We start from the raw sequence: 15,434 nt of genomic DNA on the forward strand, positions 1-15,434 counted from the left end.
CAGCTCCAGCCCAGCTCCAACATGGCCCCAGATGTCCCTGCTCAGATGTCACGTTCTGGGGTCTCAGGGTCCCAATCCTGGAGGAGCCCCAGGCTGCCCAGTGGAAGCCCCCACCTGCCCAGCCCTGCCGGGTGGAGTATGCCTGTGTTCTCTCTGGATTGGGTGACGGCTGCACATTCCCTGTCTAGGTTCTACTGACTGTGCCCCTGTGCCTTCGCCCCTCCAATGCCATGTGCCCTGGGGGCAGTGCCCAGAGCCCCTGCTGAGCTGGGCTGGTGCCTTTGGGCTTCTGGTTTGTCATTGGAGAGACCAGGAGGGCCTTTGCCACTTTTTACCTCCTGTTACGAGAGAGATGGATTGTTGGCTCCTTCTAACCCACCCTCTGCACACCTGTCTGCCTTGCTGGTGCCGTGCCAGCTGCCAGAGCGCCCTTCCCCAGGGCTCCAGACCTCCATTTAGACACCCCCAGACCCTCTGGGGGGAGGGAGGGAGCAAGGGATTCTGGCTGTCCAAGGGACCGACGTCGGGCCCAGGAAAAGTGCTGGGAAAATTGATTAGTTGCCACCAAGAGTGTTTGTCGGTGGGGCGGGAACAACGGCACCAAGGACTTTCCTGTCCCCTCCATGCTACTCCCAGGGACATGGTTCGGTGGGAATTGGGGCCTCTGGGTCTGGCCTCGGCCCTGCACGGAGTGGCTGTCACCCCAGTGAAATGCAGGGTCTTTGTGTCTCGTTGACCTGGGAGGATCGAGTGCGACCGTGTCTCTGAAAGCACCTTATGAGCTAACTGTGAGGTGCAGTGCCGGTGCTCGGCCACCTCTGGGCTGGAGAGGTGGCACTTCCTCCGGTTCAGTGCGCTCCCTCTCGGCAGCCACCACCGGGGCGGGGCGGGGCGGGGTGGGTGAGCACCGGCATGTTCTTGGGGGAAGGGGGTGCTGGGCTGACACGCTTGGGAGCCCTGCACCCATTGGTAGCTCACAGGAGCTATGGGGGGGCTTGCCTGCCCGCTTCCTATGCCCAGGTGGTCAAGCTCCCGAAAGACCACAGGAGAAGGGGCGGAGACGGGATTTGAACCTGGGCAATCTGGCTCAGGGTCTGCCCCACCCCTGCGCCACACTGCCTGGGCCCCAAGCACAGAGGGGCATGTCCATGTGCCCGGCCACGCCGTCTCCCGGAGGCGCAGGACAGAGGGTATCAGGAAGAAAGAGCCGCTGCTGTTTGGGGAACCCCTCCGGGTGCCTGGCTCAGGAAGCAACGCGTGGGCGTAAAGACCCGGCCACGGCCACGTGCGGAGAGGTGGGACACAGCCTTCTCCCTCCCGAGGACACTGACTCTTCAAGCCCCGCACCCACCTTCCCGAGTTGCAGGGCTGCCCATCTTTAATTTGCTCAACCAACCCCCTTTGCCATGTGTCTGTCTCTCTCTCAAGCCCATCTTTGCTGGGAACGAGCCTTCAGCGTGCCCCTCCAGCCCCCCAGTTTACAGGGAGCGTGGCTGAGACAGGACCGGGTGCGTGTTTACGGCGTTGGCAGGGGACGGCGCTGGAGCTGTGGCCTAGGACTCGGCCTTCTCGCTGGGGGGCCTCATCCATACCCGAGTTTTACCTGCGAGGGAGGAGAAGTCAGAGTGCCTGCTCCAGGCCACTCAGTGAGGATACGGGGCTGGGGCTGACGTCAGGTGTGACCGTGGAGCTTACTGCCTGCGTGGTGAGCAGCCCCGGGGAATGGGGAAGAGCATGTGGCCGAGGACCACGTGCTGACACCTGGAGCAGGGAGCAAGGGGCCGGCTACAGGGGGTCACCAGGCTGGCACTGACCTTGCCTCTTTCTGGCTGCTCCAGGCCTCTGGGCAGAGGATTGACCCCTGTTTTGGAGCTGAGCCGGCGGAGGCCCAGACGGCAGGCCGGGGCACCTGCCCGGTCACTCCTGTGTGCTCACCGGGGGGCCCGGGATGGGCCATGCAGTGGACAGCTGCTCGGGCCTCAAGTTTCCAGTGGAACCAGCGCCCGGCCCGGCCACTTCCTCTGTGCCTTGTGACCCTGTGGTCACTCGGCACGGTTTCCTGGGCCAGGATGCCGGGCTGCGGTTTCAGCTTTTGTCCAACCACTTACCCCAGGGGGGCAGTGGAGAAACGTAATCAATTGCTACAAAACAAAAATAAGCAGGCCGCCTGCCTGCTGTGAAGCTGTTTATGGCCTTAGACTCTGCAGCGTGGACAGCAGCCTGTGTTTCCACGCGGCTCCAGGCCTGGGAGGTGGCCGAAGTCAGCTCTGCCTGCTGTGGGGCAGCCGCAGGAGACGCTGGGGCTGGGAGCGGCCGGCGGGGGTCCGGGAGGTGGAGAGAGGTGCAGTGCTGGCCTCTGTGTGGGCCATGACCTTGGAGCTGCAGTGGTTCCTCGGGGGTGTGCCGATGTCCACTCTGTCTGCAGGGGGATGGTGTGGGCCCTTCCTCTTTCTTCTGGCTGATGTGGTCAGTCCACACCCTGGGATGTACTGTTGTCTTGCTCATCCCAAAATCCCTTTCCCACCTGGCCCGTGTGGCTCAGGGGATTGCGCGCTCTCCTGTGGACTGAGAGGTCCCGGTTTGATTCCTGGTCAGGGCACATGCCCGGGTTGCAGCTCCATCCCTGGTGGGGGATGTGCAGGAGGCAGCCAGTCTGTTTGTTCCTCTCTCACAGCGATGTTTCTCTTTCGCTCTTCCTTCTTTTCTCTCTTAAAAATCAATTTTAAAAAAATCCCTTTTTCCGTGTTGGCGTGTGAAGGAGGTTAACTGTGGGGACCTTTCAGTTTTCCCCATTCCGGGCGACCTGCTAGCAGGGTCCCCTCCTGGGCTGTGGGGGCTCCGGTTCCTCCACCCCACTCCTCCCTCCTCGTGCTGCTGTTTTCTCCCACGGCACAGAACCCGGAGGCCACATAAATCGTCCCCGAGTGGCAATTTAATGGCAGGCTGGGTCCTCCGTTCCCGGTTGCCCAGGGTCCCCAGGGTCCAGACTCGCTTCCCCGCTGAGACCGCTAGATCCTCTGAGGATAAACTCGCGCACCCACCGTGTTGTCAAGTCTTGTTGTTTTTTTCTCTTGTTAACATTTGTTTTCACTGTAGAAAGGAAAACATCATAAAAAATAATGGGGAAAATAAAAACCACCCGTAATCTTGCCGCCCAGAGATAGCTGCTGTTGGTGTCTGGTGAGTTTCTCGTTCATCTCTCTGTGCATTTGCCCAGACCTGGCTCTGCAGGATTCGCTCCGCGGCGGCCGCGTGGTGTCTGACTTGCCCAGGTGCCGCTCACGGGCACTGGTCGGCCTGCCCCGGGACGGGTGCAGTGCCCGGAGCGCGGCACCTCCCCTCAGCTAACGTCCTGTAGCGCGGACAGTCAGGCTGGGTGCAGGTTCTGCTCTTCGGTTTGGGTTTTGCTGTTTTCACGAGGCGACGGCGACTCGTGACCGGGAATCAGAGACCAGGAATCCTTGTGCATTTTAGCTGCTGCTCAGGCTGGGTTCTCACAGGGGGACTTGCTGGGTCAGAGGGTCCCCGAGTCACGTTGCCATCCAGGAAGGTGTGCACTGTGGGTCCTCTGGGAGGCGGACACGTGGCACTTATCCTGAGCACGCGGCAAAGTCTCCCCGAGGTGGGAGCCAGGGCCTCTGCGTATTACTGAGCGGCGTCCTGTTTTTCATGTTTATCGCTGTGTTATTTCTTCTGTTAATTTGTGTTTATGGTCTTTGCCTGTTTATTGCTGGGGTCTGGGTGGGTTTCTTAGCGACGTATATGCCTGTAATTGAAAAAATTAATAGACTCTTTTGAGAGCAGTTTGAGGTTTACAGGAAAATCGGGTGGAGCGTACTGGCGATTTCTCCGGATCCGCTCTTCCTCCCAGTTCCCCGTCACTAGGGTCTACTCTCCGCTGTTGTCAAAGTCACACCCGCTCTTCACACGAGGGTCAGCTCACCGCCTGTGCGGCAGGCGACTGTTTCTGTGCAGCCGGGAGCTAGGAATGGTTTTGACATTTTTACGTGATCGCAAAAAAAAAAACCACAAACAAACAGAACCGCAGGAAGAATGTTCCGTGGCGTGGGGAAACGGCAGGACGTCCGCATTCAGGGTCCATGGAGGAAGCCGTGTGCACACCCGTGCTCACGCATCTCTGCGGCGCTCCTGCTCCGCAGTGACCGCCGGGGGATCGAGACCGGGCAGCCGAGGCCGCCAGCTTGGGCTGTTTCCTCCTCCTGGCACTTTGCAGAGAACGTGTGCGGACCCCTGCTGGGGACTGGACGGGCGACCCGGGGTCGTCCAGAGGTAACCACTGCGGGCGCTTGCTCGGGCTCGCTGCCGGGCTGTGGCTTCAGGTGGCCTTTGTCGGGTGGCTGGGCTCAGCGTGCCATACGCACCAGGCTTCCTGGAAGCCAGCGGGGGGACAGAGCTGCCCCAGCGTCCTGCACGCAGAACCTGCTCAGGGAGGAGCTGTAGCCTGGGCCACAACTCATAGTCGGTGGGCACCTGGCCTCCGATCTCAGACCCACCCGGCGGCATTGATAGGTCAGCCCCATCCTGCCCACGCAGCTGCACCCGGTCCTGGCGCACTGCGGCCTCCACGCTGGTGCCCGTGCCGTTCCTTCTGCCTGGGGTCCCCTCCCTTGAGCCTCCCTTTCATGCTCTGCTCCCCGCCTGTTGTGAGTTGAATTGTGTCCCCCGTGGATGGGGCCTGACTTGGAGAGAGGGTCTTTGCAGATGTAACCCAGTTCAGATAAAGTGCTGGGTGATGGTGGGCCCTCGGTCCAGCGGCGACCTTCTACGAGGGAAATTTAGACACAGATGCTCGGGGGGGGAGGTCTGGGAAGATGGGGGCAGAGATCGGAGGGATGCAGCCAAGGAACAAGGAACGTCAAGGGTCACCAGGAGCCACCAGCGGCTGGACGGGGCAGGAAGGGCCCTCCCCTGGGGCCTGCGGGGGGAGCCAGCACCTTGACGTTTGCGTTCTGGCTTCCAGGCTGGGGGGATGGGTTTCCACGGGTAGAAGCCCCCCAGTTTGTGGCGATGTGTTTGTGACGGCCGCCATTCTCTGTGCCTCACCTTGTCTGTGTGATCCTGGGCTCGGCACAGGGACAGTGTCGGGTGCATGTTGGCAAGGAGGTGAGGAGCTGAGCTGGACGTGTCTTTGACAGCAGGCCATGCCTCGGGTCTGCTTTTCTGTTCTGGGGAGAACACCCTCTGCCAGGGGCCTTGCTTGGGCCTGAGGCAGAGATGCTGCCGTCCTGCCTCTGTGTGTGTGCAGGGGGGAAGGGGCGCAGTCAGGCGCCCCCCGCCCCCGGAGGAGGCTCCAGGGACTGCTGCTGGGCCAGCGAGGGGAAGGTTTCACTTTCTTTGGCAGCACCTTGAGGCAGGCTATTTGTTTAGACAACCCCAAGGAAAACCATTTGGCAAAACTGTTAGTTTCTAAACAGTTTACTTCCCTGGTGTTTAAACAAACTCCTACCCAGGCTTTGTGTCTGGTCCCAGGGAGGGGGGCCTCTCCTCCTCATGGCCGGCACAGTGCCCTGCGCCCACCCCCAGGTGGCGCGAGGCCAGGGCTGCTGCTTTGATCTGCTACAAACAGCCTTGGGGGTCACCTGTGGGCAACAGCCTTGGCAAGTGGCCTCAGGGCCCACACTGGCCTGGCCCTGGACAGAGCACCCTGTGGCCTCCTCAGGCCTGCAGGCAAACGGTCGAGCTGTGGCTCCCTCCCCGTGTCCTGGTCCCTGCGGTTTTCTCATTTTTCTCTGCAGAGCCCAAGTAAGAACCTCAAAGGCTCTGCTGCTGAAGGGTGTGGGAGACCCCCTTTGGAGTCAATTAACACCCACTAATTTATTCCAGCATTTAATCAGGGCCTCAGCCTCAGAGACTCCCTTCTAAGAGACACTGATAACGGGGTTCCTGCTGGGGGTGTGCACGGGGCTCTGTGTTGACCTGGTTATGGGGGGGGGGGCTGGGGCTGGCACACTGAGCCCTGGATGGCTCTGTGCCCGCAGAGCACACTCTGCTGGAATCACTGATGAATCCCAGAACTCTTGGAACTGGAGGCCAGACCCCCATTTTCAGCTGCCCTGGTACCCCAGCTTTCCTTCCTGGCACCCTGTCTTCTCCACCCCCACCCCCAGCACCTGGTCCAGGATTTGGGCAGCATGTCAGCCTGTGCCAGCTCCAGGGATCAGGGTGTTTGTGGGACCTTACGTATCCACTTGCTGCTGTGTGCCCTTGGGCGGGGAGCTTACTCTGTCCACACGTCAGGTTCTCCATCAGTAAAATGGGGCATAATCACACCTCGGGTTGGTGTGAGGATGGTGCTGTTGCATGTGATTGTGCTGGAGGATCATGGAAACAGGGATAGGCAAAACGGGCTTAGGATGTGTGTGGGGACCGAGTGTCGGTGTCCATCTGGACCAGTGTTCTCTGTGGGCTTGTGGTTGAAGTGCTACTTGAGGTCAAGTTGGGTTTGACACACACAGGCTGCCCCAACCTTTCCTCGGGAGCCTGACAGCCTCTTGTAAAGTTTCTCAGATGCCCTCTTGGACAGGGCTCTTCCTGGCCATGCCCTGGGGGGCTCCCTTCGCCCCCTCGGTGCCAGATGAAGCCAGAACCGTCTTTGGAGTTTGGTTTATGGTCTCCTTGATGTCAGAGCTAGACCGGGACTCATATACCATCAGGTCGGGCTGATTCTTCACTATAAGTGAGAAAACCAAGGCCCAGAGAGGCTAGGGACCTGCCCAAAGTCACACAGCAGAGGCAGTGCAGGAGGTTTCTGCCCTGAATTCTCCCTGCTTTTTCTAGGGTGTTGGCCCTTGCACTGAGCCTGGCCTTGTGCTTGGGGCTGCAGAAAACAAGGGGGCATGTGCCAGAATCCCCACGAGCCAGTAGGGCTGGTGTCCAGGCAGAGGATCTGACAGTATGTGAGTGTGTGCTCACCCCATCCACTGGGGAGGTGAGGCAGGAACAGCTTCTGGGGAGGAGGAGGAGGAGGCATGTGACCTGGGCCTCAATGGACAGGTCAGATGTCAACAGAACATTTTGGGAGTGGAGCCCAGAGGAAGACAGTCTTGAAATTCAGAATTCCCCTCTCCCTCCAACACACATCAAATCGGAACCTGCACAGACACCTCTATCTAGATCTGGATTTAGATCGCGGAAGTGTCTGGTGTCATTGGCCACCTCCTGAGCCTCGCCTGCCAAGGCCTGCCTAGGCCTTCCTGGTCCTGGGTTCACGAAACCATCGCTGTCACATGTGCGCCCTCTGGTGGAGGAATCAGATTATGAACTCTGGGCCTTGGAGCAGGAGAGACACGGAGCACAGTCCTAGGAATGGGTCCTTGTGACAAGAAGCTGGCACTGGGGTGCAGGGGACTGTCTGTGGCTCGACCAGGCACTGAGGAGGCCAGACAGTTGGCTGGGTCTGGGAGCCTGGGTGTGAGGGAGGTGTCAGGCTAGTTCTGTTCCTGTCTGCGTCCTGTGATGCTGCGTGACTTCAGTGGGGTTCCTCCCCACTCTGAGCCTTGAAAACCAAGTCGTGGCCCCAAAGTGCCAGAAGTGGTCTCTGGGCCTAATCTTCTTGGTTCTGTGGTCAAGGGCCATGTGTGGACCCCAGCAGTCTCCTGAGTCCACATGAGGCTCCCTGTACCCCTTCTGCTGGAAGTTCTGAGAGATCCCCGCAGGCAGGATCCGCGACAGGGTCAAATGTTAATACTGCTGGGTGACAAAGCAGCCTAGGGCGCCTGTCCCAAGGTGCTCACCTTGTGCCTGAGGCAGCCGCCTGGGACGGGATGGTATGTGTGGTTGTGGGCCATGGAGCTGCCTCGTGGGGTAGCAGGGTGGGGGAGGGGTTCAGGGAAGAATCGGCATTTGAGCTGAGCCACAAGGAGTGAGCGTGGAGAGAAGGTGGGTCCCGTGGGGGCTTTGAGGAGTAGGGCCAACCAGTGGGTCTGGAGCCCAGTGCCCAGGCGGGATATATGTTGGGGCTGGTTTGTAGCCAGAAAGGGGCTTGGAGGGGGACCGACTGTGAGGCAGCTCTTATGCTGTGCAGTGGTTGAAACCAGATAGCTGTGTGGCTTTTGGCTGGTTGCTTAACCTGTTTGTGCCCTGTTTTCTCATCTGTAATATGTGATACAAATAGTGCCAGCCTCGTAGAGCTCCTGGGAGGAACCTGGTGACTGTAGCACTATCTAGTGAATGTCACCTAATGTTACCTGTCATTGCAAGAAAGCCCCTGGGAACCTGCTGAGCCCCTCCCTTTCACACCCCCCCAAACCCTCGCCAGGCCCAGTCTCGTGTCCTGCCACAGGCCTCTTACCCCACTGCTCCTGTGTCCACAGGGGCTGAGGAGGTGCTGCTGCTGGCACGGCGGACCGACCTGCGGAGGATCTCGCTGGACACGCCGGACTTCACCGACATCGTCCTGCAGGTCGATGACATCCGGCACGCCATCGCCATTGACTACGACCCGCTGGAGGGTTATGTCTACTGGACGGACGACGAGGTGCGGGCCATCCGCAGGGCGTACCTGGACGGCTCGGGGGCGCAGACGCTGGTCAACACCGAGATCAACGACCCCGACGGTATCGCGGTCGACTGGGTGGCCCGAAACCTCTACTGGACCGACACCGGCACGGACCGCATCGAGGTGACCCGCCTCAACGGCACCTCCCGCAAGATCCTGGTGTCCGAGGACCTGGACGAGCCCCGGGCCATCGCGCTGCACCCGGTGATGGGGTGAGGCTGGGGGCGGGCGGGCGGGCGGGCCTCCCCACCCAGCTGGGGCCAGCAGCCAGGCTGAACAGCAGTTCTGGAACTTTCTACTTCATAATCCCCTGGAGGAGGGCTCCTTAAAACACACATGGCCCTGCGCCCAGAGTTCTCACTCAGGTCTGGGGGGGGGTCGGACCCGAGCGCTTGCACTTCTAGCAAGCTCTCAGGGGGATGCTTCTGCTGCTGGCCCGGGGACCACACCTTGAGAAGCTCTGACATAGGCTGTTATTATGTGTCTAGAAAGCCCTGGAGACCTTGGGTAAGTCATTTCTTCCCTGGGCTTCAGTCTGAGTCTGCAGCATGGACCGGTCCCCAGCCTGGGCTCTGGACTGGTCGCGGTGGCCGTAGAGCGACCGCGGCAGCACTCGCGCCCACCGTCTCACCTAACCGCCTCACATGCTTTGATGATCTATAGTCGAGTCTCTTCCTCCCCTCCCCCGCCGGGTGGGTTGTGCAGTGGAGGGAGCTGAAGCCCAGAGAAGTTATGGGACTTGCTCAAGGTGGGGCCCGTAGTCGGGCGCTGCTCTGTGTCAGCTGCCGAGGGTGGGACTGCCCCCCCCCCCCCCGGGGCGAAAGGGGCGAGGACGCAGAGGCACTCACCGCCCGCTCCAGGGGCGGGACCATGGCTCGGGGGTTGCTCTCCTCTCCGCCACCAATAGTGGCCTCACAGTCCTCACCTGTGATGGGGTCAGGGAAGCAGACCCCAAGGCCCTGCCCAGCTCGGGTCATGTGTGTGGGAGCCGAGGGGAGGGCACCGCTCAGGTAGGTTGTCCTAGAGCTGAGCCCGCTGCCCCGGAGCGGCCACTGCAGGGCCTAGTGTTGCTTCTCGGGGCCACCGAGAACGTGTCACCTGCTTTACGACGAGAGTCCCTCAGCTCCTTAGGGGACGTTCCCCTCTGCCTCTTCCACCCTCTCGGCACTGAGCCCCTCCCACCCCAGGTCCCTCGTCAGGGCGTCTGCTCTCCGCTGGCTTGCCAGAGGGCACCCAAGCCCACCAGCCCCTTCGCGTCCAGGGGCCCCGGACAGTTCAGCCCACGCAGGGACACCCCTGTTCCCGTGGGCCCTGGTCACGCACACGGGGCTTGGCGCTCAGCCGTCCTGCGGGCCAGCATTTCCCGAGCTCCTCCCTGTGGTGGGGATGGCGCTGTTCTCAGCCTGGGGAGGCAGCAGGGACGAGACAGACAGACAGACACTGTCATGGACATGTGCTTCTTCTCCAGCCTCATGTACTGGACGGACTGGGGGGAAAACCCCAAGATTGAGTGTGCCAACCTTGACGGGCAGGAGCGGCATGTCCTGGTGAACACGTCCCTCGGCTGGCCCAACGGCTTGGCCCTGGACCTGCAGGAGGGCAAGCTCTACTGGGGAGACGCCAAGACGGACAAAATCGAGGTGAGCCGTCCCCACAGGTGAGCGTCGCTCCCGAAGCCGGTCAGCACAGGCGTGCGGCCCAGCTGTCCTTGGGCCCTGAGTTTTCTGCGGAGGCCGGGCCTGGCTGCCCCGGAGCCCGCCGGTGGGCTCTGTTAGTTGGCCGGACAGAATCCTCGAAATAGCGATTGATCATGGTGCATTTCTGACACACAGAGAGGCCGGAAGGAGACGTAGCTGAGTGAACAGCATCGCAGGACGTAGTGTGAATAAAATGTTATCGTGGGGGAAGCTAGGCACAGGGTCCATGGGAACCCTCTCAACTATTGGTGTGACTTCTCGTGAGTCTTAAACTATATCAAGGTACAAAGTCATAGTAAAATGTAAATAGTACCCACCCACCCACCGCCCAGCCTAAGACGGAGCACGTTCTGAACGTAGCTGAAGCCGGGGCTGGCCACCCTGCATTGGTGATTCCTTCTTGGCGTAAGACATTCCCCCTGCGCTACGTGGATGTCTCCCTGAACAGCGTAGTCTTGTTCTGCGTGACTTTACTCGACTCGTTTAAGTGGTGTCCTGGGTGCATTCTTTAGCAACTTGCTTTTGCTCATGGGGACGTTTTGAGGTGCTCTTGATGACCCGGTAGTTACATTTGTCCCTGTCTCAGGGATGTCACCGTTGTGCATGTCTGTCCTCAGTGTGAACACCTCTCTCAACTCCAGCAACTCCTGGGGGAGTCGTGTCTGCTTCGGGTCACCTCACTGATGGTTGAGGTCACCCCCTGGGGGTCGTCTTTGCCCTTTGCTTTTCCCATGGCTCCATGGGGAGACCCCACCAGGCAGCTTGCGGTGGAGGGGGGAAGCCAGGATACAAATGTGTGTCTGTGTTGCAGGGATTGGAGCCCACTTCTGAGCGGTTAGGTGTGGGGGCCCAGGGCTGGCCTCTCCCCGCAATCCCGAGCAGCTGTGGTTGCGGCCGTTTCCTGTTGGAGTCCCCTGTAATATTCAGGGGCGGGGAACGTCCGGCCCTCGGGCTGCCTGCGGCCCGAGAAATCCATACCAGCTACCGTCACGGGCCTCACCGAATCTGCCCGACCGAGTATAGCAGGCTGATTTTTAAGCCGATCATTTTGTGTGGCCTGCAGACGATGTTATAAATATACAAATGGCCCTTGGCAGAAAAAAGGTTCCCCAGCCCTGATTGAAAGGATCACTTTGGAAAGGGTCTTGTTGCTGCCCTGGCTGTGTGGCTCCGTTGGTTGGGTGTGGTCCGCGCTGCACCCTTGGGAGCACCTGCAGGAGGCAGCCTGTCTGTGTTTCTCTCTCCCCCTCTCCCTTCCTCTCTCTAAAAATCAAGACAAATATTTAAGGAAAGATAATAAAAAAAATAAAAGGATCTTCTTGCCAAAGGGAGTTTGAACACAACTTGTCCCTCAAGCCGCTGAGCCTGAGAGACCCTTGTTTCTGGGGGTCAGCCGAAGGGGCTGCATCTGCACGGACCCCACCCACCCTGGGAGCGGGTCGGGACGCGTGTGTCCCACCGATACCACCGGGCATGGTACAGACACTGCTCCCTTCGCTTCCACAGCACGGTGTCGTTTTCATCGGGCTAAAAAACATCGTAAAAAGGTCCATTTTATTTATTTTTTATTATTATTTTTAATGTATTTTTAATTGATTTTTTTAGATAGACAGGATGAGAGAGATAGAAATATTGATTGGCTGCCTCCTGCATGCCCCCCACTGGGGATTGGGCCCACAACCTGGGCATGTGCCCTGACCGGGAATCGAACTGGCGACCTCATGGTACAGGGATCGACGCTCAACCACTGAGCCACACCTGCCAGACTGTACCAATGTCTTCAGGGCTCACCCATGTCGTGGTGGGAGTCAGTCAGTCCAGTCCTTGTTACGGCCGAGGACTGTCGCGTTGCGTGGATGTGCACATTGTGTTTGTTCCTCTGCTGGTGGACACCGGGTTGTCGCCACCTGCTAGTGATTTTGGAGAGCGCGGCTTTTGTTTCATTACCTGCTTTGAGTTCTGGGCGTGGCGTTGGTGGGTCCCGCGGTGATTCTATGTTTAGCGTGCGGCGGGACCATCGGGCTGTTTCACAGTCCGCCCCGTTTCACAGCCTCTCTCGAGGCGCACGCGGGTTCTGATTCCAACACACCCTCGCCGACACGTCATTTTCCACTTTTATAGCCGCCGGCGGGCGTGCCGTGGTACCCCTCGGCCTCGATTGGCGCTGCCCTGATGTCGCGCGGTGTTGGCCACCTTTTCCTGTGTCTGTTGCGCCATCCCCATCTGTGGGCAGGAACGAGGTCCAGAGGACAGGAGGAGCCTGCTCGGGCTCACACAGCAAACGAGTGGTTTTTGATTTTCCACTTTCAGAATCAACCCGCAGACAAAGCCCCGAGACAGTGTCGACTGCCAGACAGAACATAAACGCCACCCACGGGGCCAACGGATGAGTAGAACGGACAGAAGTTAGGAAGCAGACGGGTGGGGAATGGTGCAAGCGTATTAGACTTTCAAGGGTAACCAGCAGAGGAACTGTGGCGGGACGATGGGGGAGGGGTGTATGCCGTGGCAGCTGTTGACAAACCAGGACCACGCACCTTGCGTGTATGACTTATCTGTTTGGAGCTAATCACTGGGAGACCTTAAAGGAGACACAGGAATTACAGGTGTTTGAGATTCTGTGATCAACCAAACTTGGGAAATGTCCGGTGACTTTCCTGCAGGACTTCTCAGAGCCTTTCCTAAGCTTAAACCAACTGAACTTCTACCGGGGGTCTCAGTTGCACGCGTGTCCTCAGACTACCCCGTCTAGGGTCCCTTCCTCGTCCCGCTGTGGCCGATGGCACACTGGGAATGCTGACCTGGGCCGACATGGCTGCATGCTGTCCCCATGTCCAGAGCTGACCCCGGCCTCGGGCTTGGTGCTGGACACAGCTCCGCTCCGGGAAGCCACTGACTGGGTCGACATGCAGGCTGTTCCAGGTGCGAAAGCCACACCTGCCTGGCATTTTGGAATATTGAAACTTTGAGTCTCGTTTTTCCTGGAGGGGTTGTTTCCTTTGTGGCGTGAACGCTCTGTCTCCCGGTCCCCACCCCCAGTCCCGCTCTTCTGAGCCCTGTCTCCAACAGGCTGTGTTCCTGGGGACACAGACCCCTTCTCTCCCCCGCTTCCTCGGCGGCGACCCCAGGGCGACACCCTTCCTGGGCGCGGGTTTTGTGCTGCAGTGTCCCTGAGGGTCGGGGTTCACCACGTGGCGTGTTGGCATCGCCTTTGTGTGCCTTCCTGTTGTGGGGCCAAAATAGGAACCAGCACCTGGACCTTCAGAGAGTCGTCCCTCACCTGCCCGCCGCAGCTGGCCCTGGGACAGCACGGGTTCGAGCCGCCCGGGTCCGCCTACCTGAGGATTGTTTTCAATGCGTTCATTTCCTCTCACGATTTTTTTTTATCCTCGCCCGAGGACATTTTTGCATATTTTGTTCAGATAGAGCGGGAGGGAGAGAGGGAGGAAGAGAGAAACATCCATGTGAGAGAAACGTCGACTGGCTGCCACCCACATGACCTCAACGAGGGCCGGGGACAAACTGCAACTGAGGTACATGCCCCTAGTGGGAACTGAACCCGGGACTCTCTGGTCCGCGGGCTGATGCTCTAACCACTGAACCAAACCGGCCAGGGCTCTCTTATGATTTTCTTAATCACATTCTCTCTCCCCTGGCTTACTCTGTTGTGAGAATACAGCATGTAATGCGTATACAAAATATGTGTTTATTGACTAACGTCATTGCTAAGGCTTCCTGTCAACAGTAGGCTATTAGTAGTTAAGTTTTGGGGGAGTCAAAAGTGATACTTGGGCCCAGCTGGTGTGGCTCAGTGGTTGAGCATTGACCCACGCACCAAGAGGTCGCCAGTTCGATCCCTGGTCAGGGCACATGCCCAGGTTGTAGGCCCGATCCCTAGTGGGGGGCGTGCAGGAGGTGGCCAATCGATGTTCTCTCTCGATGTTTCTCTCTCTCTCTCCTGCTCCCTTCCTCTCTCGAAAATCAATAAAGGAAAAAAAAATTTTTTTTTAAAGTGATACTTGGATTTTCAACTGCACAGGGTTGGTTGGCGTGTGGTTCAAGGGTCAAGTGTACTGCTAAGTTGAGGGGCCAGGCGTGGATCCCAGACTTCCGCACAGAAATCCACACACCCTGAGGTCCACCATCCACCGGAGGCCGGCCGCTCTCCGGCTGTTGCAAGGGAATGGTCTCAGCTGGGACTCGAACCTGGGCTGCTCTTCAGAACCATCTGTGGGGAGTGACTTTCAGGCCCACACCTGCGCCCAAAGCCGTCCAGTTCCGATTCAGGTGCCCCAGGTTGGGGCCCAGCCATTGTTCTCTGGCTAAGTTCCCTGGGCGACTTTGCTTCCTTCGGTTACAGGGGGAGAAGCTGAGGTCCGTGGGGTGCAGGGACTTGCCCCTGGGGCAAAGCGGAGGTGGGGCCCTGGCAGCTGGTCCCGCTGCGTGGCCCGATGGTTTTGCCCTGAACGGTCCAACAACAGAAGACCAGAGTGTTTTCTGCTCAACACGCATTCGCTCTGCCCGGTGTGTCTGCCGCCTGCAGAACAGAGGGCGTTAGTTTTTCTCATGGGCTGGAAATACAATCTGTGTGCGGGCGGCCTGCCGAGACCTGCTTATTCACCGTGTTGCTTTCATCCTGGCCTGAGAGCCCGGGGTTTGGATGCTGCGTTTTTATCGTCTCCCTTTCAACAGAAGCTTCTACAGGGGGCCCTGTCATCAGAACCCCGTCTTAGCCGGGGTGTGTGTTTCGGCTGGTTAAGACGTTTTGTGTTTGACAGTACTTTTCTCTGTGGCTTTTGTGGTTGGTGCTTTTAATCAGCACCGACTCTTCAAGAAAAGGATTTAGCGTGTACCTCGTGGAGCAGATGCCGCCAGTGTGCTGGGCGTGGGAGGCGCCCTGGGCTGCAGCTCAGACCTAGAACCGGAGCGTCCTCGGCGCTGTCTGCCTGACCGAGCGAGGCGTTAGTCGGCCGACCCGCGGGTGATCGTGCCCACAGCCTGTAGTCGTCCGGGCTCAGCTCCGTGTCTCGGGTGTGACCTGGGGCCACCCTGTGCTGCCCTTGGGCACGCTTTGCTAATCAGTGCCAGAACTGCTTCCTGTGGAGCCCACCCCTGGGCCAAGACCCGCATCTTGGTGCCAGGCAGCCGTCCCCGTCCATCAGCTGTGGGAAGGGGAGGAGACACTGGTTTGCCTTACCTGTTCCCCTCTCAACACAGCA

At 59.2% G+C, this 15,434-nt stretch overlaps 1 protein-coding gene across 1 annotated transcript in view; it reads left to right on the forward strand.

Moving 5' to 3' along the window:
* Positions 1-15,434, forward strand: part of LRP5 (LDL receptor related protein 5) — a 105,862-nt gene that overhangs the window by 55,520 nt on the left and 34,908 nt on the right. Inside the window, exons 6-7 of the mRNA XM_036259295.1 lie at positions 8,334-8,730; positions 9,987-10,158. Of these exons, the coding sequence (XP_036115188.1) occupies positions 8,334-8,730; positions 9,987-10,158 (569 nt within the window). The remainder of the gene's footprint in view (positions 1-8,333; positions 8,731-9,986; positions 10,159-15,434) is intronic.

Source organism: Molossus molossus, unplaced genomic scaffold (assembly GCF_014108415.1).
Source record: "Molossus molossus isolate mMolMol1 unplaced genomic scaffold, mMolMol1.p scaffold_m16_p_13, whole genome shotgun sequence".
Classification (NCBI taxonomy): domain Eukaryota; kingdom Metazoa; phylum Chordata; class Mammalia; order Chiroptera; family Molossidae; genus Molossus; species Molossus molossus.